Source organism: Cydia strobilella, chromosome 21 (assembly GCF_947568885.1).
Source record: "Cydia strobilella chromosome 21, ilCydStro3.1, whole genome shotgun sequence".
Lineage (NCBI taxonomy): Eukaryota > Metazoa > Arthropoda > Insecta > Lepidoptera > Tortricidae > Cydia > Cydia strobilella.
The window spans coordinates 7,805,815-7,832,155 of record NC_086061.1 but is presented as its reverse complement, the minus strand read 5'-3'; the positions used below and the strand labels follow the sequence as shown (position 1 = coordinate 7,832,155).

The window sequence follows — 26,341 nt, the reverse complement described above, 5'->3', positions numbered from 1 at the left end:
GCGACCATTTCATGATCATATGAAATACTTATTTGCCCGTTTATGGCTTTTCTATGGGAGCGCGGCGGCACGTGATAGGTCAAATTTATTATAGTTGACTACAGCGTATCGAAATGAATAATATAGTTGAATTGGGAGCCCATACATGAAAAGTACACAATTATAGTTTGGTATACGAAATCTTAATTCAACCATTACAGTCGACTTGTAGCGTATGTTATAACTAGGTATGACATACGGTTTGGTAGAACCAACTCTATGTACAGTCGCCATCAGATATATCGGAGCAGCCGAGGTGCTCAAAAATATCTGAACACGCACCCTTGACAATATGTGTTCAGATATTTGTGAGCACCTTGGCCGCTCTGATATATCTGATGGCGACTGTACACTACAATAAAACTAGTAGGTAACCATTGGCACTTGATATTTAATCAAACATCTCCTTATGGTCGAGGAGCTCAAGAGGGGATTTTTGTAGTTACTCGAGCGCGTCAGATTAAGATATGAGTGATATCTTGCTACCCCGTGGAGTTTACCTTTACCAATTTTAGCCGTCTATGTTGAGCAGTTGGTTGGTGGGGGGTTCAGCAAATCGTTAAGCAGATTGTGGATTTGGTCATTTTAGTCCAAATTAATGCTATAATTGTGCTATTACTAAATCTTACAATTATTTGTACGCATTGAAATGCGCGCGTGTGAAAATCAGGCGTCAAAATTGTGGTCGTCAGATTAAGGAAATGCGTACAAATAAGTGACATATTCAGTTATAGAAAAATAATAGCATTAACTTGGACCAAAACGACCAAATCCACAATCTACTCAACGATTTTTTAACCCTCCACCAACCCCCCGAAATTAAAAATAATCTGTAGACGCTTTCCTGCTCGCTGGAAAAGAAAACTTTATATAGCGTTTTTTTCTTCTTATCATATAATCTTTCGATTCCAATAGGTCTCTACGGCGCTCGAGTAACTACACATTTAGCATCGCCGGCTCCCCAGCTATTACTCTCACTAGAAGTGACTAGTCTTTAAAAAACACCATTTTAGTACAGTAAGCTATGTGTGTGTGTTTAGTGTGTGTGTGTGATTGAGCAGTGTAGTGTATTATACACGCACAGAAAACAAAATGATGTTCGATATGATTCAGGTTGCGACTGTACTTAAATATGCTGACTAGTATACATAGTTACTATGCTTATTAAATGTTATACTAAAATTATCTTTGATTAAGGAAAAAATATATTTTTACAGCATTTTAGATACGAAATTAAATGTTAAGTAGCAAGTAGGGTAATGCGTCAATTACTGGCCACTGTTTAATAACTGGCCACCTTTTACTAAAATGAACTCTATTCACCTATAAACAGAATTCATTTTAGTATACGGTGCCTAGTTACTAAAGGGTGGCCAGTTATTGAAACCTTATACTAAATGAATTATGTTTATATGTGAATAGAATACAAAAGGTATTAATAATAAATAACAATAATTAAAACTAATAATAAACTAAACGTCTAATATGCGCCTCCACCCTGCATCGTACCCGGCTCAAAAGTTCCCATGATGCCTGCAGCATTCCCTCGCTGCACTGCAATTGAGATCTGTTGAACCAGGTACGATCCAGAGCGGGGGTCGCAGCCCCTCTCCCGTAGACGCCTCCCCAGTTCACCAATCAGACGCCGAGCCTCAAAGCCCCAGGGCCCCGCGGTTTCTATTGCCACCGGCACGAAGTCATAGCTTGATTCCAGGGCGGAGTATTTGGTGTGCTTTAGCTTGGCGGCGGGTCCCGCCGCCGAGCCAGCACACCGTGAGGTTTGCCTCAGGTGGGACGCGGCAAAGGTGCTTACACAAGTCGCGTCCCACAAGAGACAACGCCCCCGAATAGCATTCATTTTTCGTATAAGGTGGCCAGTAAATTACGAGTTACCCTATACGCAGCGGCATAAAACCTATCATCTTACCAAGTATTGCAAATTTGAAATATATGTATTTTCCGAGAGATGTGATGGACTAAAATTGAAAATTGTATAAAACTCTAATATGAAAGACATTTGACCGCTTCTGTTTACAAAGAATATTACTATTTTGGTGTTACATGGATTCGTTTGGTGCCACACACATTTAAACAATTTACATACAAGGCACCTATTTATTATAAGCACATTTTATTGCCAACACACATTTTAAATTGACACATGAATGGTTGACAGATAAATATAACATAAATAATGAAAAATCATAAAACAAGAAAAATAATAACCAAAAAATATACAAAAAATAGAACTAATTTTAATCCACAGATCATGTATAATACTACAATTATTTTATATTTACCAAAAAAAATCTCTCAGAGTAACTCAACTTTAATGTTCATCTTTGAGAGACACTTTTTTGCATTTGAATACTATTTAAGTTATTTTAATGAATCATTATCCAACTATGCATTTATATATAAATAATAAGATGAATATTTACAAGCATGAAAACTTTTCACAAATTCTATTCTACGAATATTACCAAATTGTGCGTTGCAATTTTTTTATATAAATTGGGACCAGCCATATTTACTACATCTACAGATTTTTTTGTACCTGAAATGTACCCTATTACCTATTAAATAAAGCGCATTATAATTACAGCAGCTCATATGTACCGTTGTTATCCGACGCTTAACCTCCTCAGTCCCAGAGGCCCTTATAAAGGCTTTATTCCAAACCGTAAATTTAACTGATTAAAATAAGAAGGTTCCAAATTCAAAAACGAAACTAACGATTCTGGGACAAAGGAGAAGAGAACGCATCCAATAATTTAAAGGATATGCACCTTAATAACTAGCCGGTAAGGTTTAATAAAGATTGTTCATTCTAAAGATTACTCATTGATAGCTGTAACTGCTTCATTATCAAACGGAAAGATACCTTATTACCTAAACGATAAGGTGCATTATAAAAGCGACCATCGTATGCCATCGCTTTCCTGATCTTTCCAAAGTAAATTCTAAACGGAAATGTACCTTATTAACTAGCCGATAAGGTGCATTATAAAGGCGGCGGCTCGCGTACGCCGTCGCTGTGTCGAGTCTTGCCGGCCATCTCGAGAATCGCCTTCGCTTCTGGGTTCGTGTCTAGAATGCTTACGTCGCGTTCGCCCTGGAAAAAAAATCAAATTATTGTGTGCAAAAAAATCAATGCATTGTACACTCAAGGTATTAAATATTGACACGGACAAAGTGCCAAAAATATGAACACAATACCAACCTTAATGTATGGGCAATAAGATCGTGTAGTTGGACCAAGCTAAGTTGGCAGCATTTTTGATAGCCCACACTGTGAGTGTTATTTAAACGTCATAATTTGATAGAAGTTTGACGTTTCAAATAACCCTTGCACAGTCTGGGCTATCAAAATCGCTACCAACTTACCTTATACATATTTCTGGCACTTTTTAGTGTCGATATTTAATACCTTGACTACAAATCTAAGTATTTTAATCTAATTCATCTAAGCTACCAAAACTGCGGCTACATACTTATTTATTCAGTACGATTCCCACTGAATGTGTGTATGTGTGTGTGTGTGTGTGTGTGTGTGTGTCGTGTCGTGTCGTGTCGTGTCGTGTCGTGTGTGTGTGTAGGCACATTGATGCGCTCCGACGCGGCCCGACTCCAGCCGGTCGGTGGGTATCGTAAATTATACTACTTAACGCGTTGGTATTTCTTTGTGTATACTACGAAGCCCACCTAGGTCAAAGTAGAATATGAAATATGTGTACTGTCTACCTACTACTATGCAAGTTTACAATGAGTTTACAATGTTGATTTGCTAATAGTCTAAATAAATTTCTAATTAATTATAAATTATAAAATACCAGGGTCACATAAGTAGCATGTGATTTCCTTTCGATCGTCGATTTCTCTATAAATTCCACATAATATTCAGTCTTGCAAATACTCTGATTGCCCGGATCATACTGAAGGTTTTTAATCTTTTAAACGCCAATAACGTCTAAATTCGTAATGATTAGATATATCGGAGCGGCCGAGGCGCTTAAAAATATCTAAACACGCACTCTATCGTCTTGACAGATATTTGTGAGCACCTTAGGGAATAGGGAAAGGAATAGGGAACTCTGCCACCAAATTTTATCGAAATCTGATAAACAAAAAATCGACAACAAAATAAAAATCGGTCCATATATTTGCTCTAAGTTTATTACTCGTTAGAAATAGTCCAGTAATGTTGGCTTGTGAGTGACGTGTTCATATGACGTATGGCGTTCAAATAAAGCGTTTAAACCACTGAAGGTTTTTTTATGAGTTCAAGGAAGACGTGGTCCGTCTTGTGGGACTCGAGGACGCTGTGGTGCGACGGGTTGGAGGCCGTTTCGGTGTCCTAGAGGGAAGGAAGGAGTAGAGGTTACGGATGGTATGGGGTGGAAACTGTTAGGAGGGTAAAGGTGAAAAACGTAAAATACTACTACCCTTTACATATCCGAATGGTATGGAATCCTTTTGATCAACATTCGGACATGTTAAAAAATTCCAACTGTTATAAATGGACCATAGTAGGAAATTCACGCATACCCAACGTCGGACAAGGTTTCAAACCTCTTATATCCTAAATTATTTTTTAACAAGCAGAAACGTCTGCAACTGATGCTATTAAGCTTATAATAAATTTAAAAGTGGAAAAATAACTATTTAAATTAATTGTGCCATTCTCAACCAAAAGGGTACTTATTGTCGGTTGTCAATAAGGCGCTATTTCCATATAGTTTCAATTTGAAATCAACCTTATCGATAAGCGACAAATGTGGTACCTTTTGGATGAAAACGTCACAATTACTTATTAATTTTTCCACTTTTAAATTTATTCTAAGCTCTTATATCCTTTCACGGAAGTTAAGTGATTTAAAACTTCAGGTACTGTCAGCTAAGTCGCAAAACGTTTGGAACTTTAGTCGACATTCGACAATGGTAAAAGGTTATTGTAAGCTATGGTCGCTTGACACTCCAAGGGTGTTACATGCGCGTTGCCGACCCTTTATTTAAAACTCTGAAGAACCCTACATACATGAGTCGGGAAAACCTCGACTGGTACCAAGGGATAAGAAGTTTGTAGGAGACTTACCGGTTTCTTGTCGCTTTCAAGCTTGTCCCCAACAGCCCAAACCTACAGGTACGGAACTGCTGAAGATTTCTCTCCAAATGGGAAATAGAGAAGTCACCGAAATTTGCCCTTTTTAGGGTTCCGTACCCAAAGGGTAAAAACGGGACCCTATTACTAAGACTCCACGTCCGTCTGTCTGTCTGTCACCAGGCTGTATCTCATGAGCCGTGATAGCTAGACAGTTGAAATTTTCACAGATGATGTATTTCTGTTGCCGCTATAACAACAAATACTAACAAGTACGGAACCCTCGGTGGGCGAATCCGACTCGCACTTGGCCGGTTTTTTTACCATATAACCGTATACCGTATGTTAACAATTCTACAGCCTAGTAAGCGGTTAGGATAGATCATGGACGCTTGCAGCTCCAACGGTGTCACAGGTGAGTCGTCATAGCGTTTTCTCTTAAGAAGATGTACCAGGAGATAAGAAGTTTGTAGCACACTCACGGATTCCTTGTCGCTTTCAGGCTTGTCCCCAACCGCCCAAACCTCAATACTTCTTATACGGTAGTCCTTTTCTTTGCTGAGTCGTTTGTAGCCGCGGTAGGTGGTACAGGATTCTGCCGAGGATCCTTCTCCGAATGGATCTGCGGGGATCCAGATTGCTCCGAAGTTAAATTGGCCGCCCATTAACTGTGGATAGAAATGTTTTAGTCAATAAAGTGATAATTTTTTTTTGCATCAATTGTTTTGCAACATCACAAAAAATGAAAAAAAAAAACAATAAATATTACGTTTATTGTGACACTCCCACACTTAGACACGTCAAAGTTTGTGAAGAGTTAGCTTGATAAATCTTACTTAATTTAGTCTTCCTAACTAGCATTTTAACTAGGATGCTAAAAAGTAGTTCCTAGTTAGTAACCTAGCCTCCTTATTCATAAAACTTTACGGACCTGATTTAGTTAAATGTATATTAATTAGTATTATAAATACAATAAATATAAAATTAAAACTAGAAGTACTAAACCTAAAAATAAAATTAATTATAATTTTAGCAAACTAACAGGCAATGTATAGGTAGGTATAGTTAAATTATGTTTTATCCCTTTCTTACAAATACATAAGTCAAAATGACAGATAAAGACAAAACGATTAATAGCTAATTCAGGCCAGTAACGCGTTTATGAAGAACGCCATAGGTCAGGATTCAGGGTTTAGGATTCTGAATTAAATAAGATGTATCAAGCGTTTTAGACGTTAGATGGTGTTGGTAACTAACCAATCCATTCGGCAGCGTCTTCGTATGTTAATGTAAGATACTGGTAATGGTCGTTAAAGCCCGAAGACCCATAGACCCTCATCTTTGGCGCCTGGGTGACCAGGAACGACCTCCCGGCCCACGAAGTTTGGGTCTATCTTACACACGAATACTACACAACACACACACACTTAACTTATACACGAATAGGAGCCACCTCAAAAATATGTCATTTACATGAATGACTCCTTTTTGACAGAAAGTTCTAATTGTTGACAGATTTTTATAAGTTTTCCCTAAATAAGAGTCTGACCAATCCTAACCCTGTGCAGATTTTGCAATATAATGATTGTCATATTATCATTAGTCATAATTCTGAAACCGTTAACTTTCAGGATTTTCCTCAGGTTATCCTATAGATAGGTTAGATTAGGTTTGTTTTATGGTAATCCTGAAAAGTTACGCGTTTCTGAGAAAAACCAAATTATGACTAACGAAAATGTGGACAACTATACATTATGACTTAAAACTACATGGGAAACAATAGAGACTCTTGCAATGACATTGTGTGGAACTGTCGCCATAAGTGTATGGCATTGTCACCAAACATGTAAATATTTTCAACTTCACTGACCAGTCCATTTGGCAAGGTTTTGGTGTGCTGGTTGAGATACTGGTAATGGTTGTTGAAGCCCGAAGAGCCGTAGATCCTCATCTTCGGCGCCAGGGTGAAGAGGAACGAGTCCTCGTGGCCCACGAAGTTGGGGCCTATCTCCCAGGAGTCGGTCGCGAAGCCGCCGAAAATGTGGCCGTGGTTGTCCTCCACTATGATGATGGAGGCGCCTTGGTCACAGATGCGACCTGCCGAAAATAGTTATTTTCATCACACTCGCTCAGTAAATGTGGAATTGCACGCAGGCTTAGCGGGAACTATAGAGAAATCGTTTTCCCGAGGGAGTTATGAAGTTTCTACTATTATAATTAACAGTTTTTTGTCTTTATACTTCATTTCTGTATCGCAAATCGTTTGTGATGAAAAACATTGTGTGTAACTCGGAGCGTAATAATATTGCAAACGAGAGTATAGTTAAATCGCGACGGCTTGCCGGAGCGATTTATAGACTCGAGTTTGCAATATTTAGCTTACGCCCCATGTTGCACAATGTACTATTGTTTTACAATGGGGCAAAGTTGTTGTTTAACTGCTCGTGCTAATATTGATACCAGAGCAAGCGAAAGATTCCAAAATTAGAATCATGAGCGTTGCGAGGGTGTCAAAGCACGAGGCAAATTTTGCCCCCGAAATTTTCACCACATCAACCCGAAGAAAATAATAACTAAGATATCAAACAAAATCAAATCCAAATAAACGTCTTTTAAAGGGTCAATTCTACCAGCTAACATAATGAAACAACTCAAAATTTGCATCTGACTACTTTGTCCAACATGTGGGTATAATGCAACTTTCTCGTCAATTTTTAAACTATCAAAGAGCCTTTACCAGCTGGTGTGGTTAAAACGTTTTTTTTTCCTTATTTATGGGTGGATCAACTATTTCTTGCTGTCTGTCCCGTCAGCCAGGGCACAATAGTAGCATAGTTTGTTAGAAGAAACGTTGAACCTCGTTCTATTATTATTATTATTACGAGCCTATTGTGTCCCACTGCTGGGCAAAGGCCTCCCCCCTCTTCTTCCACTCCTCCCGGTTTTGAGCTACATCTGGCCAGTCGCTCAAAAAGGAGTCCAAGTTATCCCGCCATCGCCGACGAGGTCTGCCGGATCCCCGGTTTGACTCATGGGGCAGCCACTCTGTGGTTATTTTGGCCCACAAGTCATTCGGCATGCGGCAGACATGACCAGCCCAGTCCCACTTTAACTTGTCCGCTTTCCGAGCTACATCTATTATTTGGGTTTTAGAGCGCAGCGTGGAGTTCCGGATGCGATCCCCGAGTTTCACACCTAATATGCTGCGCTCCATACCTCTCTGACAAACCCCGAGTTTGGACTTCTGAGCTTCCGTCAAAGACCAAGTCTGAGCACCGTAGGTGAGGACTGGAAGTATGCACATGTCCATGAGCCTACGTTTGAGTGATAGAGGTAGGTCTCCCTTCATGAGGTGTTTCATGGACCAATAGCTCTTCCAGGCGTTCTCGGTCCGTCTGTCGACCTCTTTTTCTTGTCGCGCCTGGAAAGAGACTATTTGGCCCAAATAAAGGTAAGGTATTCATATGCAATGTTCTATTAACATTATGGAAAAATAAACTCAGGTTTTAAGAGTGATCCAGGGGACCATAATCATGGCGACAAGTTACAAGATAATGTTGATTTACCCTTAAATAGGATGTATACAGGACATAGATATGCGTATTGACCATAGTAGCGAAGGACTCACCGACCTCCCCATGTATGTGCAAGGAGAACAGAAAACGCCATTTGTGTTGCAGCGGTGGTGGTATGCTGTTGTTGAGGTCCTAAAGGGAGTATACGTACCGACCACGTGTGTCTACTGGTTCAATGAAATTGACACTTTAAAATACATCGGCATTCAGTTCCGTTATCGCGTTGGCAATCGAGCTGGGATTCCGTCAGTATTCAGTCAGTCTACCGCCGCGGGGTAAGGTAACACTATTCGGTGCTGAGTAAAGTGGCTATTCTATAATTATTTGGTATACATACCGACCATGGTAGCGAAGGACTCCCCGTGTATGTGCGAGGAGAACAGAAAACGCCACTTATGTTGAAGCGGTGGTGGTATGCTGTTGGTGAGCCACGCGATGTGCGATAAGTCGATGAACGCGGGGTAGTCGGGCATCGAGTCCAGACCTGAACAAACAAATTTATAAATACATTAATCACTAATATGACCTGTAATATCAAAGGGTTATTTATTAACAAAACCCGTAGTCAATAAATGAGCTGCGTAATAATAGTATAAAAGTAAAAAAATAAGAATAAATAACTCGTCGACATGTGTATACTGCCTGCTACGGTGCTCAAACTTGGTCACTTACAGAAAATCAAAACTCCAAACTGAAGGTCTGCCAACGCGCAATGGAGCGCAGCATTTTAGGGTTTTTATTTTTTTATTTTAACAAAAAGGACCGACCGCGTTCGGAACACGGCAAAAAACCGCCACGCTCAAATGGGACTGTGTGGGATAACATAGCCACCAAGTGGATGCCGGTGAAGAAGCTTGGGCGGGGTAGACCCAGGAGAAGATGGCGAGATGGCTTTGACACCTCTTCCTTTACAACTGGCCGGAGGAAGCACAAAATCGGGAGTTAAAGACACTCAAATAGGCTAAGAAAAAAAAACTCTCTTCGTCACCCATCCCCAACTTCGCTTTATCGTTTTTACGCTTTATTATAAAAAATATACTAAAACTTATTCGAAATGTTGGATACGTCACCGCAGTTAGCGGGGGACCGTCGTCGGTAGTGTGATCCCACTCTATCCAGTGCAGCGTCATATACACTATCTCTGTCATGTGCTTCAGTAGGGTGTCCGTCATGAGACACGACCAACATATACAATACACACGTACCATGTGCCATACCATACACCATGGGCAATAACTGTGGCACCGCAAGCGGGGGAGCGTCGTTTATAGTGTGATCTCGCTCTATCCCGTACAGCGTAGTATACACTGTCTCTGTCATGTGCTTCAGTAGCGTGTCCATCATGAGACACGACCAACTTAGAATACAATAGATATACACGTACCATACACCATGGGTAGCATTGGTGGCACCGCAGCCAAAGGGGGACCGTCGTCTGTAGTGTGATCTCGCTCTATCCCGTACAGCGTCGTATACACTGTCTCTGTCATATGCTTCAGTAGGGTGTCCGTCATGAGCCTGCAATCAAGAGAAACAGTAGATTTAAAGTAAATCGAATAGATAAATGCTGACACATGCATATATAGGTTATACTGAGCAACTTTTACTATGAGATTGTATATCGCTGAATTTTGGAACTTTGAAATTTTCTAAGGGGCATGTGAAATTCCTAAGTGTTCTAGCCTCGCCCTGCCCACCATACTCGGTTTAAGCCCTTTTAATCTAAACCATTTTTTTTTAATAGAGTTGATTTTCCTTTGTTTCACTTTTTAATAAAACAAAAGAAGTTTCAGTGTAACCTTAACCTATCTACTAACTTGCTGGAAATGGAAATGGGCAGGACGAAGCTAGAGAAAAACGCGGTTCCTCGAGTTTAAAGAGTTTCTTTTATCGGAGGAATATAGTCTTACCAGTTGGATAGTTGTTTGGAGTTGACAGCTTGCGGAGGTGAATCAGGGTCTGAACCCACTGTACTAGCAACAGCCTCTCCTAGAGTTTGTACAGCGGCCGCTTTTCCGCGAAATCCCTTGTCGATCCATTTCTCGGCACGCTTACCGCCCGAGGTCTTCAGTACTTTGATGTAAGTGGACACTATTGCTTCGCAGTACTGGAATTAAATAAATAAATATTATATGACATGTAATTTTTTCAATTTTTAACACGCTTTTATTAGGTCGACCTGTATGTAACTAACTATGTAATGGAATCTAAGGTAACTAATTTAACCATCCCGGTTTCCGATGAAGCTGAAAATTTGCGTACGCATGTAAGTCGGGTGACAATGCAATGGTACCATACCATCGAGCTGATCTGATGATGAAGACAGGAAGTGGTAATAGGACTCTGTGATAAAACAACGCAACCTAATTGTGTTTGGGGTTTTTAGAATTGTCTCGACGAGTACTAGTTGCCTGTGGAAACAAAGTACAGTCAGCGATAAAAGCTTGTACCAAGAATGAAATTTTTGCCAAAGGCTTGTTTCCTTTTGATACGTCTGCGAGCAATACAACAAATTTTTAGTAGAAATGAATTGGTTTATTATAGGACATTCTATACACAGATCGACCTAGTCCCACAGTAAGCCAATAAGGCTTAATTGTGTCAATGGGTACTTAACGACGATCAGACGACAGCAATCTGTAGAATATTCTTTAGATGGGCATATTTTTATTTTGTTGTCGATTTTATTTCGTCAGATTTCGATAAAATTTGGTGGATAGATAAAATTCCCTATTATACACATACAGATGTAGCGCATAATTATTTTTCATCGTATTTTCACGGAAACGCACGAACGTGTCTGCTATTTTAGTCGGTCTCGGTACAAAAAGTACAAGGGTTGACTGACGTAGCATGACAAATACGAACGTTTCCGAGAAAATACGATGGAAAACAATTATGCACACTGCATCTGTATTGTACAACACAATTTCACCATACGTACTAAAAACTCGACAGAAAAATACATCCATTTTTTGAGTTAACTTATGATTTCATGAATTACGAGGTCTTGAAAACATCTAAAACAGAAACTGACACAAAGAAATATTGTATTAAAAAAATGTGGTAGTAATAAACAGTTACCTCTTTAATTAGTTGATACGGCAGTTCGTCGTTTTCGCTGTAGTTACCTAAACTTCTGTACGTCACCATCATCCTCTGGTCCACCGAACCTGAAAATATACAATATAGGTAGATACAAAACTTAAAATTAAAATGTTCGCTCTATACTGGGCTGTTTTTTAAGAGGCCATTCTTCTTGAGTGCCGCTTGTTATCGCAATTTGGAAATCATTCATAGCTACCTATTTCAACCTTCAGCAGCTTTAAGTAGCCTAGTGTTATTTGGAACCATTTGCGAAGTTTGGTGCCGAATGGGGCATTCAACCCGGAGGTCGCGGGTTCAAACCTCGGCTCGTACCAATGAGTTTTAGAACTTGTACCTACGATATTTACTAGTCTCGGCGAAGGGAAACATCGTGATGAAATTGGACTAATCCTAATAAGGCCTAGTTTTCTCTCTGTGGGTTGGCAAGCAAGTCAGATGGCAGTTGCTTTCGTATACCTTTTCTTCTAATATTCTTGTGATAAGTTGCCAAAAGGACTTCAGTTCACTAAAATTATCAGAAGACCTTCCCTGACATTTTAGTGAACGGGGATTGCCATTTACAGAGTTTTGAAAAAAAAATACAGTCAAATACAAATAAAGAAAAAATTTTTTTACGAAAATCAAAAGCTCCTTAATATGAGACTGTTTCTGAGATACTTACCTCTAACATTGTATACATATAGTTCTGCGAAGCGGGTGAAATCACAAGTAGTCGCCTTTTGAGACCCCGTGTCGAACAAGTAATTGGAGAGGTACTGCGCCAACCGAGGGTCTATTAGGGGACCCCAGTGTTTCTGAAAAAAAAAGGAAGTATTAGAGAAAAAATACATTTATGTATATATGTATGTAAATCAATATTCATTTACTTTGGGACATTATTGTTCGATTCGATCGCTCGTTACCGATAAGACCACCTGTTGTCTGCCTGTATGTTTAATCAACTGTTTTTTACCTAAAATTGTATCTTTTACTGAGGTGTGCCAATAAAGGATTTATCTATCTACATTAAAATTCATTTTATTGTATTGGCAAGGTACGATAAGTCGATGGAGAGAGAACTGGCGCTCATTGTCACAAACACACCTAATCTTATGGAATGTCCCACATTAATGCTAGCGGCAGCCGTTAGAACTAATTTTACTCCATTAGATTTGACGTAGAAAAGCCGCTAAAATGAGGGCAGCATAAAGCGACCAAGTTGTTGCATGTCTATTGTATTCATACGAGTAACTGAAAGACAATCTTTTTAACATCGGCTGTACCGTATTTCAACAGTCATCTACTGCTGAGATGATTATTAACAAAATGTGCTATTGTATTCGCCTGGGACACAATAACAGCAAAATAGGTTGATCCACTCATTTCAATCATGCAAATTTTCCGCTAAAAGTTTTTGTCAGGGCAGTATTTTATACAGTATAGGTATCTTCATCCGTCACGCATTGAAGGCGCATAAATTAGCCCCAGAGTCTAAACAGCGCTCTTTTGATCAACTCTTGTTTATTTTGTTTCGGCCATCAAAATGATGTCGGGGCCGGGAAAGCGGCGGATTGATAGGCGACAGCGAGAGCGGAGGTAAATTTCTAGACTGTTTAAGTGTTTACAGTGCTCTGATGTACCTATTAAATAACTACTGAATCCCTTTTCCCTCTTTCCGAAACACAAAATTCACTCATCTATGTAAAGTAAATAAACTTTCGAACATCGACTCGAAATGCCTTCGTTAGTTGATTATAATATAACATGTGTATTCAAACAAATAATCCGTCAATTTCATTACTGAATAAAATAAATAGAGCATGCACAAAACAGGACGAGTGCCGAAGATAAAAATTACCCGGAGTTGGGATGCATGCAGACATATAATAAAAAAAACACCGTACATATTAATCTATAGATCTCAGTTGATAAGATAAACCTGACTCCTATTCCTATTACATCTAGGTATTAATTTATCAAACCCCCGCAAATGATTTGCGTCCTCGCGCGTGACTCCATACATCTAGCCCGACTTCAACTGGAGTCGCTCGCGAGGCGAGAACGCAAGTCATGCTAGAGCCTCAGGTTTGTTATCTTATACAGAACAGATCAAAAAACTCGCTAGTTTTGTGGCCTCCATCAAACAATACCAATTGTCGACGGAGGCAAACCATGCTCCCGGTCGGCTCAAGGGCGATCCTAATTTAAAACCCAATTAAAACAAGCCATCAGATATTCTGTTTGTTATTAAAATCGGATTGAAACGCCCGAAAAGTTTACGAGGTTTTATTATGCTTATATCGTTGCGTAACTCTGATATGGCGTTAAACTGTGGGACAAAAGTTTCAGTTACAACAACCTAGCCGCCATACAATTGAAGTTACGTTCTCATTTAAGAACCACATTTTGAAATAACATTTGACATGAACATTCAAGTAACATATATTTGTGTCTGGTAAATAGGTACTGGTAGTTTTAGTTGCTACAGATTGTAATACAAAAAATTAGAGCCAAGTTTTGTACGAAAAACTTCTACTCGCTCGAGTTCTATCGTTCGAGTCTAATTTCCGACTTATCCGAGGTCTCTTTGAAACAGAAAATTGTTCCAATGAGACCTACTTTAGGTGAATAATAACTTACTTAAGGTGAGGTTTGCATGATATATAATTGGGCAATGACGAGCATATGGTGTAAAAAAATTTTTATATATCAAAAGATTGCATAAAGATATGTATTAGAAGTGTGTCAAGGTATGTTGTATGTTTAACTACACATTCGATACGTTATATTTAAATCGGTTTAAACTCGTGTAAACGTAAAACATAAATATTTACGGCCCGGTGCAGTAAAACGCTGCAACTAAGTAATCTTTATAGTCCTGTTTGTGTCGTATTAATATAAAATTGTAGAACAAATATATTCTCACGTATTTCTGTTACGGCGTTTTACAAATAATTAATTAAAGTGCATACTGATCTGCTGCCGGAAAGTTTCTAAAATAGCGTAAGTTAAGTTTTAATATATATTTCTAGTATTTCTATGAATTTTATTTATTTATTTAAGCTTTATTGCACAAATTTATACAAAAAGAGTACAAATGGCGGACTTAACGCCTTGAGGCATTCTCAACCGGTCAACCATTAACAGAGACAGGTTGGCAGGGCTTTAAAGAATGGATATGAAAATAGACCCAAGTCGAGACTTAGTCGAGAAGTGAAATTTCTTAGAAATTTATGAAAACATTTCCATCTTTTAGGAAATTTGACACCACTTGCACATATTATGTAAGTTCACAAATAGTAACATTATCAAATGGTTACAGGTAGATGAAGATTTTGACATCGCGTGACATTCGACTTAAGTCACCTGACTTTAGACCGCTTTTCCATTTTCCTCTGGATATTTGATTATTATAGAAGTTAGGAATGAATAACAAATTCCATAAACAATTTTGGAGGCTCCTAGTTGTGGTTTCATTTTCTGCTGAGGGACAGAGAAAGGCGTAATATGTTATTTCCCTGCCACCCTTAGCAGCAAGATAGCAGAAAATAATATCTTCTAAAATCTCGTTGTTATTAGAGAGACCCCACACTAGCGTCTCCCGAGCGTCGGCGTCTAGTCAGCTCTATGGATACTGCTCGGCGAAACGTTGGCGCAAGCGCAACTGCGCAGCGACGCCAACATGAAAATCATTAACGCTCCGTAGCGAAGCGTATCTCTCTCTATCACTCTTCCATATTAGTGTGACAGTGACTCTTGCGTTTCGTTTGCTACGGAGCGTCAACGATTGCACGTTAGCTACGCACTCTGCGCAGCGACTCCATTTTCCATAGCTAAAAGTCAAAAGACGCTAGCGTGGCGTGGCCCTTACATGATATGTTGTTGTGTGCGTGACTTCAACTCTAGTGCCGAAATCCATATTTCATCTGAAAGTTGTTTTGAAAGTGCCAACAATATTTCAGAAGCTAGGAACTTGATTAACTGAAATAAATCAAAGTAAAGTGGAAGCGGATGCGATAAATATGTTAAAGGAAAACAGGAGTTTACGGCCGTGTGTAAAAACAGCTTCATTCTTCCACGATACATTCCTGAACGGTTTAGTAAACAAATATGAGTAATCGGATTTTAACGTTATTCGTTTGGTATTCGGTAGTTGGTTTGGGTTGGAGATGGTTGGTATTAGTGGATTTATATACCAACCCAAAACATAAATAGATGACGGGGCTGAAACAGTCGCCAAGCTGAAACGGGCCTGGGCGGGACATGATTGCCGTATTTTGGATGACTATGGGCTATAATAACAACCAATTGGGTCTCACAAAATAACCCCGGGGTCGCGGCAAACCGCGATGGCCAGAACTACTCGACGCCTTTAATAGGAACTGGTGGGAAACGGACCCTTTAAGGGGGTGAAAAGGGGGGTGGACGTTTGTATGGGGAATCGATAAGAAGCAGATTGAATAAAAAATAAGCTACCCAAATTACTAACTAACGAGTAGATTACTTATAACAGTAAGTACTCGTACATCAGAATTATGTCTAATTAAACCGTAATTTGAAAGCGAATCCCGTTGCCCCTAACGCCGTTGGGTAGGGTAGGATCAACGAGGGAACAGTGGCTCAATGGAAAAACGCCGTGTACGTGGCTCACTCAACCTAATTTCAACAGGAGAGTGGCGATATTTGAGCGACTGAGCCACTGTTTCCGACTTACCCTACACAAAATAAATAAAAACTGTTTGTCTTTACAGAACTAGAATTTTAGGCATCAAATACTGTTACAAAACTCTGTACCTGACTGTCTCGAGAGGATAATGTTAATTCACAGTACCTTGGCACACTAGACACTAACTCTCATTGTGACTTGTTATTTTGAACGAAGAAACTTTCCTTTTAACGTTTACGGGTTTACTTTAGAAGTTATTACGACATAGTTCTAAGTCCTTCATGTATAGGCCACACGGTATACAAAGATATAAAGCCAGACAAAACTACTCAACAACAGAGGCAGTATCGTGAAAAACGCAATTGATTATTTATCTGCTTCTCTATCGCTCAAATATGTAAGTGCGATAGAGCAAGGTCTATAGACCCCTAAGCTACGTCTGGTCTTCTACAAAAGTAAAGACAATTTTGCGTGTGAATAATATAATCCAAGCGGGAACAATCGCTAATAAAAATAACGATATCCAAATATGACCGTCAACGTGACGTCAGTTATGGCAAATAGTCATTAACCTGACAGCTGTACCCTTAATGTGTGCCCGGTTCGGCTGTTAGGTAAATTGGAATGTGGATTACGAATAGGAGACGCAAATAAGTAGACTCGATTCATTTTCAGAAAACTTACATTATTCACAAAAAAAATGCAATTAATAAATCGGGATTATGGTATTAAGAAAAGGTTAAGGGTAGATATTTCCTAAGAGGGTAGAGACGGTAGAGTGGATTTATCCGAGTTTGAAGTTAAGCGCAACTGCCTTTATATAAAAAAAATGATGTTATTTAGATAACAGCTACAAAATTGTTGACGGAGTCTTTCTTCGGAGACGCGAGTCTTTTATATTACGCGTAAAAAAGAAGATTTTTAAGCGCTGAGCCGCGTAAAAATGAACAGAGTTTTTCTAATTAAGACTCAAAAAGACTCGAGCTCCTAAGACTTATATTGACCGGGATATAGACCGTGATTACCTTTTGAAATATCGCGAGCTCATGCAGAAACAATACAAAAGGTAATCACGGTCTATATCCCGGTCAATATAAGTCGAGATCCTAAGTCTAATAATGACTCCATCAACAATTTTATAGGTTTTATTGAATAACAGTAAAGAAAATAGGCGTTCTACGGCGTAGATATACGCTAGCGCGGTTATACGCGAAAACAAACCACGAAATGAATTTATAGCTTCTTATTATACTGTACACTCTAAAACAAAGACGCGTTGAGTCCAGTTTAGTGCTATTTAAACCCACTAACCGAAGCGGGACGCAAACAACTAGTAATAACGAACAACAACACAGTATGGTTCAAAACACAAGCGTATTGAGTACTTGCAACGTACCTACGAGTACTTATTGTAAATAAAATAAATCCGCTGTCCATCTGTCTGTCACTATGCTGTATCTCATGAACCGTGATAGCTAGACAGTTGAAATTTTCACAGATGATGTATTTCTGTTGCCGCTATAACAACAAATACTAAAAAGTATGGAACCCTCGGTGGGCGAGTCCGACTCACACTTGTCCGGATTTATATATATATATATATATATATATATAGATGGACAGGATGGACTACACTCCATTCCTTCTTTGTAAGACTTGCCTCATACGACTCGATTTTAACTTGAACCGAACAACCAAGGTTTACTCGAAACTAATCGAGAATTTGACAGGCCGCCAAATCGCTTGTTTACAACTAGGACCCTCCAAACCAAAACGTCGTAACAGCCATACGTTTTTCAAAAAGATGACATTTTTTAACTGGGCAAAAGGTGCGCAAAATTGTTTTTAACTGAGGCCGATAAATACTGAATTTATGAAGTAAGATAATAAGATTGTCTTCGGTTACCGCGATAGTTACTCATGAAATAAAACTATGAAAACGGATTATATCGCGTATATTGAATTTATAATACATCGCGTATTTTATCGCGTATATATATATTTACTTGAAAAATAATTATAGTGTATAACTAGCCTTATGAACCGATTTTGCATGTACAACCAGCCTTAAAGTTTGTAGTCTATGATTGTTCATTATTTTAGTATGTGGGTATTTTTGCACTTTGTAATTTTTCCTCAGTCACCAAAGAGTTCGAAACGTCGGGATGTATTATAAATTCAATATACGCGATATAATCCGTTTTCATAGTTTTATTTCATAAGATAATAAGATTAAGCAAATAATAAAACTGTAGTTAAATTGGGCATAAAATGTATCTCTTTGATTATGTATCGTATCAAAAAGGCGTACCGGTGAAAGCTGGCATGATACCGCTCTGGACCGAGCAATGTGGCGTGCTTTGGTGTTGGAGGTCAAGACTCATTTTTGGGTCATCGCGCCAACCAAGTAAGTATAAGTATCAAAAAGGTAAATAAGGAACTCTTATGGTGCAACTCTGTCTGTCTGTCTGTCTGTCTGTCTGTCTGTCTGTCTGTCTGTTTCAACGAGCATTCATACGACACCTATTTTACATTACTAATAGGATTATTTTTGATGTGATCCTGAATAATATTATCCATACTTAATCCCATTAAAATATACTTTCGTCACTGTCAATTATTATAAACAGTATCCAAATCCAAATACTTACCTAATAAGCTTACCAAACACAAAGAACCTTATAAAATAAAAACTGGACAAGTGCGAGTCGGACTCGCCACCGAGGGTTCCGTACTTTTTAATATTTGTTGTTATAGCGGCAACAGAAATACATCTGTAAAAATTTCGACTGTCTAGCTATCACGGTTGATAAGATACAGTCTGGTGACAGACAGACAGACAGACGGACAGTGGAGTCTTAGTAATAGGGTCCCGTTTTAACCCTTTGGGTACCGAACCCTAAAAAGAAGAAAACTACTGTAACATTTTGAATAACAGTCACAGACAACATACTCCCACCAAAAACTTTTCATGTAAGTGTTCTTTTTAAAAATTAACTCCTGATCTCCCGGGGGAACGGCGTGCGGATCCGCATCAGTCTGAGAACCGGGTAAGGGTTCTTGGCGTTTAAAGGGTTAAGTTTAATTTTTCATTATACAATATTGTTAACACTAACAAAAAACAAGCACCTAATAGAAGCAGATAAAGACAATTCACGAGGACAAACATAAATTGTAGTAAAGTCAGTCAATTTAAGACACAATGATTTCACCTTCACCAATGATGTAGTTATTTCCTTTACGTACATAAGTACATAATATTCTTAGATGAGCGTTTCTTTTTTTGCCATTTTTTTTGTGACCTTTTTGCAACTTTTGTGTTATTTCTAGTCGGATCGCGAGCCCTTTTCGTCCTTATAGGCGAAAAAAGTGGCCCTGCCAAGTAACATTACGCAATACAAAAATATGTCAAAAAACTTTCTGCAACACAATAGGGAACCGCGTAAAACTCATATACTTTATTGCTACGAATTCCAAGGCCAATATAATGTAGGCGTGCTACGAAATTAACCGTAGCGCCTACTACGATAATTATATCATATGACCGTAGAGACATAGAGACTATTGATTTGGCCGACTAGCCGACTAATCGGCGCTCGGATGGCCGATTAGTCGGCCGACTAGTCTGCTAGTCGGCCAAATACATAAATATTTTTTTCTCTTCAAAGTTTGCATTCGGATAGTCACTGCAGCAGCTTTGTCTAGGTTCGGATGCTTTGAAAAACATTTATTTTGCTCCATGCGTCGCTTTAGCTTTTCGCGCGCTATTTTTGTACATTTGCTTTAATAAATGAAATGCACAATATGTGTAACTTGCTTAACTGTGCTCAAAAATATAATAATTTGAGTAAACTGGGCATTAAACATTTGATCAATATTTGCTGTTTATTTCGTTTATTTGCTATTTTTCTGTACCTAATAAGTGGCCGACTAGTCGCCGACTACAAATGTGGCCGGATAGTCGGCTTTCCCGACTAGTCGGTACATCCCTAATAAAGATGTTTTAAATTTAAAATATATTGGGCATTTTTATATTTACTGGCGATTTTTTTTTGTCAGATTTTGATAAATTTTGTTGGACAGATAGTTCCCTATTCTGTACAAATTGTACAATGTAAGCACAAATTCGCCGCATGTCCTAAAAATATTTCTCTAACGGAAGATTACATACATTTTTTTGGAACACATTGGGATTTCATATTTATTTTGCCCAAAATGAAGAGCTTTTCCATCTTATCAAAATCTGACGACCAGTCCGGCCTAGTTGGTAGTGACCCTGCCTGTGAAGCCGATGGTCCCGGGTTCGAATCCCGGTAAGGGCATTTATTTGTGTGATGAGCACAGATACTTGTTCCTGAGTCATGGGTGTTTTCTATGTATTTAAGTATATATATATTTTATATATCGTTGTCTGAGTACTCATAACATAAACCTCCTCGGGCTTACCGTGGGACTTAGTCAATCGGTGTAAGAATGTCCTATAATATTTATTTATTTATCAAAACCTAAGGAAGTGAAATATTTCACAAGAAAAAAAATCGGCCCATTTATGTATGTACTACCTATCCGATATTAATACAATCGGTCACGCTTACTGTTGCGCGCGTGACTCAATGCGAGACATGTCAAAGTCGTATCATAAAAAAAAGAAATTAAATGTAGATTTTAAGCTTAGATTTGGACTAGTCTAGAGACCCATTATTAAAAAATAGTATTTTATACAATCGTGATATAATAGAGAGCTTTTCAGTCGAGTACCGTAGAAAAGTTTGTTTAACCCTCGTGCCTTGAAACCCCCTTAACGATCAAGATTTTTGGGATGTTTGGGATATATTATTATGGCCATCAGATACCTGAACATAGTGGTGTTAGTTTAAAAATATAGTCTGTTTGTTAATAATTGAGATTACGGAAAAAAATTACCATAATTGGTTCTTGTCCATTACCTGGTGCCGTCACTTAGTGCAATCAAAAATAATAGCCAACAGAACAAAATTAATCACAAAATGAAAAACAAATCATACAAGTTTCTGAACGTAATTAAAAAATATATTAAACAAATTGAATGAATTCAAAAAATAGATTTGTTCCCTAGTTGGAAAGTGAATGAAACTTGTATGAAGCGTGGATGGTGATGAGATAAGGCGTCTAAAAATGGCTATTCTATTATCAAATCGCTCATGTACTATGTGTATTTAAAAAATATGTATAAAGAAATAAAATAAGCATCTAAATATGTCCAGATACCAGCGGTAATAAAGAGTACTTAAAATGAAGTGATCTAAAAGGCATTTATTGCACCCAGCAACTGATAAAACAATTGGATGCCAAAAGTATTGAGATTTTTGGCGGAGCGAAGCGTCACCGTTTCCGTTTGGGCAAAACGCTTTCTTATGTCCGGTTGTCCACTACAAATCGCATTTCTCAACCGATTCACGTATTTATGGAATTATTTGTGGATTCAGTTTATGGAAATCTTTCAAAATGACGATGGTGGTTCGCGAGGTTTACAGCTCAGAGCCACTACTATTAGTTACTAGAATTCGTCTTATTTTGAGGTAAATCTGGCCTGATCTGATCTGATCTGAAATATGGCCATTATCTTTTTTACGAGTGCGACTATCGTGTTCAGGGCTAATAACCGCGAAAATCGAAGTTCTCAAATTGCGGGCATTTTCCCTGTCACTCTAATTACACCTTCATTGGAGTAAAAGAGAAAGATCCCCGCAATTTGCTAATTTCGGTTTTCGCGGTAGCCCGTCAGGATTTGACACACTGGATGCGTTCTGCGGGCAGCGGTCAGGTCAAACTTCAATTTCAAAGGTTGCTGTCAATGTTGTTCATACATAATGCGGGTTTGACCTGACCGCTGACCGCAGAACGCATCCAGTGTGGCAAATCCTTTCACGGCCATACAGGAGCATTCCATGGGCTGTCCCGCACAAACGCATTTTATTTCATGTATTACAACTTTTTAATCGGCGTTTAAAGCCGGCGGTTATTTTTATGTGCATATTTCTAAACATTTGTCACAGAAACAGAAACTCCTATACCTATCTATATAATCTTCAGAAAGTTCGCGTTTGTACGGGACAACGGTAGACAATTTCATGTAATGCTCCTACAGACGTACCTAGCGCATAATTGTGTTCCATCGTATTTTATCGGAAACGTTCGTATTTGTCATGCTAGTTCAGTCAACCTCAGTACTTTTTGTACCGAGACTGACTGAAATAGCAAGACACGTTCGTACGTTTCCGTGAAAATACGATGGAAAATAATTATGCACTACATCTGTATGTAACGTACATCATTTGTCACTTTCTGACAGTCGAGTTATTTACTTAAGTAATCGGGGTCATACAAGCAATTCAAGATCAGACGAAATAGATACCGCATTTACGAAGAATGCGGCTGAGCAAAGTACGTAGATCCGTGAATTCTTGCCCTATGATAATCTTCCCAACAAAAATATGTATATGGCGGTTTTCCTCACATTGATCTCATGCATAAAATTACTAATTTTATTGGATATCTTAACCATATTAAACACCTTATACTCATCACCAAACCAGATTACGACAGTGTCATAATACAAATTGCATATTCATGTATAAGGTTTATATGTCATATTGATCAGTTAAAAAAAGAATGCTTACTATAAGAAATTTCATACATTGACCCATCTGTTCCTATCTCTATTGCACGCGCATATTTTTATAGCTGTCCTGATCGCACGGTGTCATTGACCGCCGGCATCATGGGCAAGACAGCAATATAAGTACGCGCGTGCGATAGAGATAGGAACAGGCGGGTCAGTGTACGTGATTCCTACCTATCTTGAATAATGGGAGTTTAATTTATTTCCATTCCAAGTCATAAATGATCTCAATTGTATTCATATATCTAATTGGTCTGTAATTTTAAGTTACGTATCAGAATACAAAATCTAATATGCAAAAACCATGAAATAGAAGTATAGGTACAGTGTGAATTTTCTCAAAAGATTTAACGCCTCAGACCCTAATCTGTTAAACAAAAGCCTTTGTTTCTTTTGTGCAGCGGTTACCAATGCTACCGCTACTGGCTGAACGGGAGCAAACTTATTTAAAAGGAAATTTTACCGTCCTATTTATATGGTTCAAATTCAAGTAACATTTATCTGACAGGCCACACACAGGCGACCGATCGTCCTACATTACCCAAACTCGTTATTTCAGAATGGGATATACATAAATTTGAACCTTAATACTATCACGATAGATGCTTTTTAACGACATGGTTGCTTTGGCACGCGTCAAAGGCGCCTCTCCATAAAATAAACAAAGGCTTTTGTTTAACAGATTAAGGTCTAAGGCGTAAAAATCATTTAAGAAAATTCATACATTACTTTTAATAATAATTCTTCTCTTTCTCTTTAGCCCATCTCTACCCTAATAACATTATAAAAACTAAAGTCTAAATAATGACTAATGGAATTAATTTATTAATGAGTCAAATCATGTACAGTCACCAGCAATATGTTACGCAATGTAGGCCGCAAAAATATCTGATTTGATCTTATTTGTAAAGCCATAAGAGCGGGTCACATATTTTTGCGGCCTTCGAAGAGTAACATGTTATTGCAGGTTACTGTACTCTTTATAAAAAATCTCTAGATAAAACCAACCAATGTTGGCAAACATTGAAATACCAAAAAAGTTACCTGCTTCTCTATCATTTGAATATGCAAAGGTGGTAGAGAGGCAGATAAGGATTTTAAATTTTTCGATGTAGACGGTAGGCCCTATGATCTATGGCATGATTTTCCAAACTATAGGTCGCGACCGATTGGTGGGTCGCAGCGAATATTAAGTGGGAACTGAAACTACTAGGAAAACTGAGCGCAATAATATTTCATGCCCCCTTTTTTAAGACCGCCAAGAGTTGGGCCCCAAAAATGGCAGTTTTTGTTAGGTGGGTCGGAGCCCAGTCAAGTTTGGGAACCACTTGATCTATGGTGAACTCAGCTAGTTCTCATATGATTTATTAACCAAATACAATATATGCAACATGTATCACAACACAGGACTAAAACTAAAATGGGTATAAAACAAAAGTGAACACACTTCTAATAACACTGCGTCTAGTAGCCCACTCACGATGAGGTCGTCCTCCCGGATCCGTCCGGAGTTCTTGCTGGCCGCCTTGAAGGTGTTGCCAACAAATTTCTGCTCCTCCTTAGTAAGTAAACCGCATTGGGAAGCTAGCTTTTTGCTTGTGTTGCCCATTCTGAAAGAAATTAACTGTATTAAGATATGAAATCAACGAGTTTAATCCAATGTTATGAGTTCCTCCATAATTATCTTTAGGCTAATGCCCAGTTCACATTTATTCCAGTGGCATTTAAGTCCAGTGATCGAATCCAGTGCTGGAATGCTACTGGAATATAATCATTGCAGCAAGCATTCCAGTCCAGTGACTGGAATGATGGTCTACTTTTGATTCCAGCTCGCTCAATCCAGTGCCACTGGAATAATACATAGACCGTCAATGCCGTGCTGGATTAAATATTAAATAGTGTACACATATTGTTTTTTTTTATTACTGTCTCCATAAAATCACTGGATGATGAAAATAACTGGAATTAATGTACACGATTTGATCCAGTACAGTGCTGGATTTGATCACTGGACTGGAACGCGGAATGGATGTGATTGCGGCATAATACATTTCTGCTTGACTTAGCAATGTAAAGTAATTTTACTACAGAATATACTAAATATTAATATAGTGTTTATGTGTAGCTCTTACACTTTCTTATTTATTTATCTAAATTAGGCATTGTTTTATTTCATTAGAAAATTTAATTATCGTCAATGCACGAGACTAGTTTCCGTATTGTGCAGAATATTGGCATTATTATGATGTCAAAAGATCTGCTAATAATGCTAAGCGCCGAGTCACGAGTTCTATCCTTGGCCGTACACCTGACTTGTAATACTTAATAAGCCATGACCTTAACTTCCCTTACGGAAAAACAATACTGGCATTATCCTTCTGACTTTTCCAGACCACTTAAAATAATTTAAAAAACATAACAGTGCCAAAATATAATAAAAACATTACCTTATCACAATAACAAAACGATGTAATCATTTACAAGATTAAACCCTATTTAATACACTTAAATCACAGGTAAAAACATTTATGGCACGTAAAGCACATCAATTTAAAATAATCTACTCAATTATATACGTATTTATCTCATAACGCTGCTAAAACTAGTCGAAATCAATAATGTTTTCCTATTAGTTAGGATTATGTACTTTTTGAAAGTCAGGTTACCTGTCAAATTGTTTTTTTTTTTTCTTTTCTTTAATATGTTTGTCAAACAGCCACACACGACCAATGACCACTTGCGTCAAGCGACGCGTCACATCGACTGCCGTACCGCCTTCTTATCGCGGTAACTTTTTGGACGCTGGAAATAAACCAAAGAGTAGAATATGAAATAAACCGCCGTACCCTGGCCGTACTATACAGTGGTACAGTAACGTATACAATGTAAATATTTGTCTACACACTTACACAGTTATTGGCGTATCTTACAGTTTCAGAGCTCACATCACATGAAAATAACCATTTTATGATTAATATCTAAACATCTTGTTTGGACATTTAAATTTGATTAACTTTGATTTATATTGCAGGGTGTCTACCGCGAAAACTGTAATTCGCAAATTGCGGGGATCTTTCTTTTTCGCTCGTAATTAGAGTGACAGAGAAAAATGCCCGCAATTGACGAACTTCGATTTTCGCGGTTATAGCCCAGGCAAGCTTCAGTCCATTCATGAATTCCACTCCACGCTCCGTTTTTCCTGAGGCTGTCCA

The 26,341-nt window shown here is 38.4% G+C and overlaps 1 protein-coding gene across 3 annotated transcripts; it reads right to left on the bottom strand.

Moving 5' to 3' along the window:
- Window positions 1-360: 360 nt before the first annotated feature.
- Window positions 361-25,880, bottom strand: LOC134751111 (MTOR-associated protein MEAK7). Of its 3 annotated transcripts, none has more exons than XM_063686463.1 (10): window positions 25,796-25,880; window positions 24,577-24,739; window positions 12,485-12,617; window positions 11,800-11,888; window positions 10,626-10,822; window positions 10,100-10,233; window positions 9,053-9,199; window positions 7,011-7,237; window positions 5,623-5,808; window positions 361-3,154 (listed from the first exon to the last, which is right to left on the bottom strand). In XM_063686463.1, exons 2-10 carry the CDS (start codon window positions 24,736-24,738, stop codon window positions 3,044-3,046), a joined length of 1,386 nt encoding a protein of 461 aa, XP_063542533.1. In that variant the 5' UTR covers window position 24,739; window positions 25,796-25,880; the 3' UTR covers window positions 361-3,043. The 3 variants fall into 3 exon arrangements, with proteins under 3 accessions (XP_063542533.1, XP_063542532.1, XP_063542534.1); XM_063686462.1 differs by having other exon boundaries at window positions 25,577-25,817; XM_063686464.1 differs by having other exon boundaries at window positions 24,610-24,739; window positions 25,577-25,817.
- Window positions 25,881-26,341: the final 461 nt, after the last annotated feature.

Coding starts and splice junctions, on each gene's coding strand:
- LOC134751111 (XM_063686463.1), bottom strand. CDS start 24,738: ATGGGCAACACAAGCAAAAAGCTAGCTTCCCAATGCGGTTTACTTACT. Junction 12,618..24,576: donor TAGACGCAGTGTTATTAGAA/GTGTGTTCACTT, acceptor TTTTTTTTTCAG/AAACACTGGGGTCCCCTAAT. Junction 11,889..12,484: donor ATATGTATACAATGTTAGAG/GTAAGTATCTCA, acceptor GTATATTTTCAG/GTTCGGTGGACCAGAGGATG.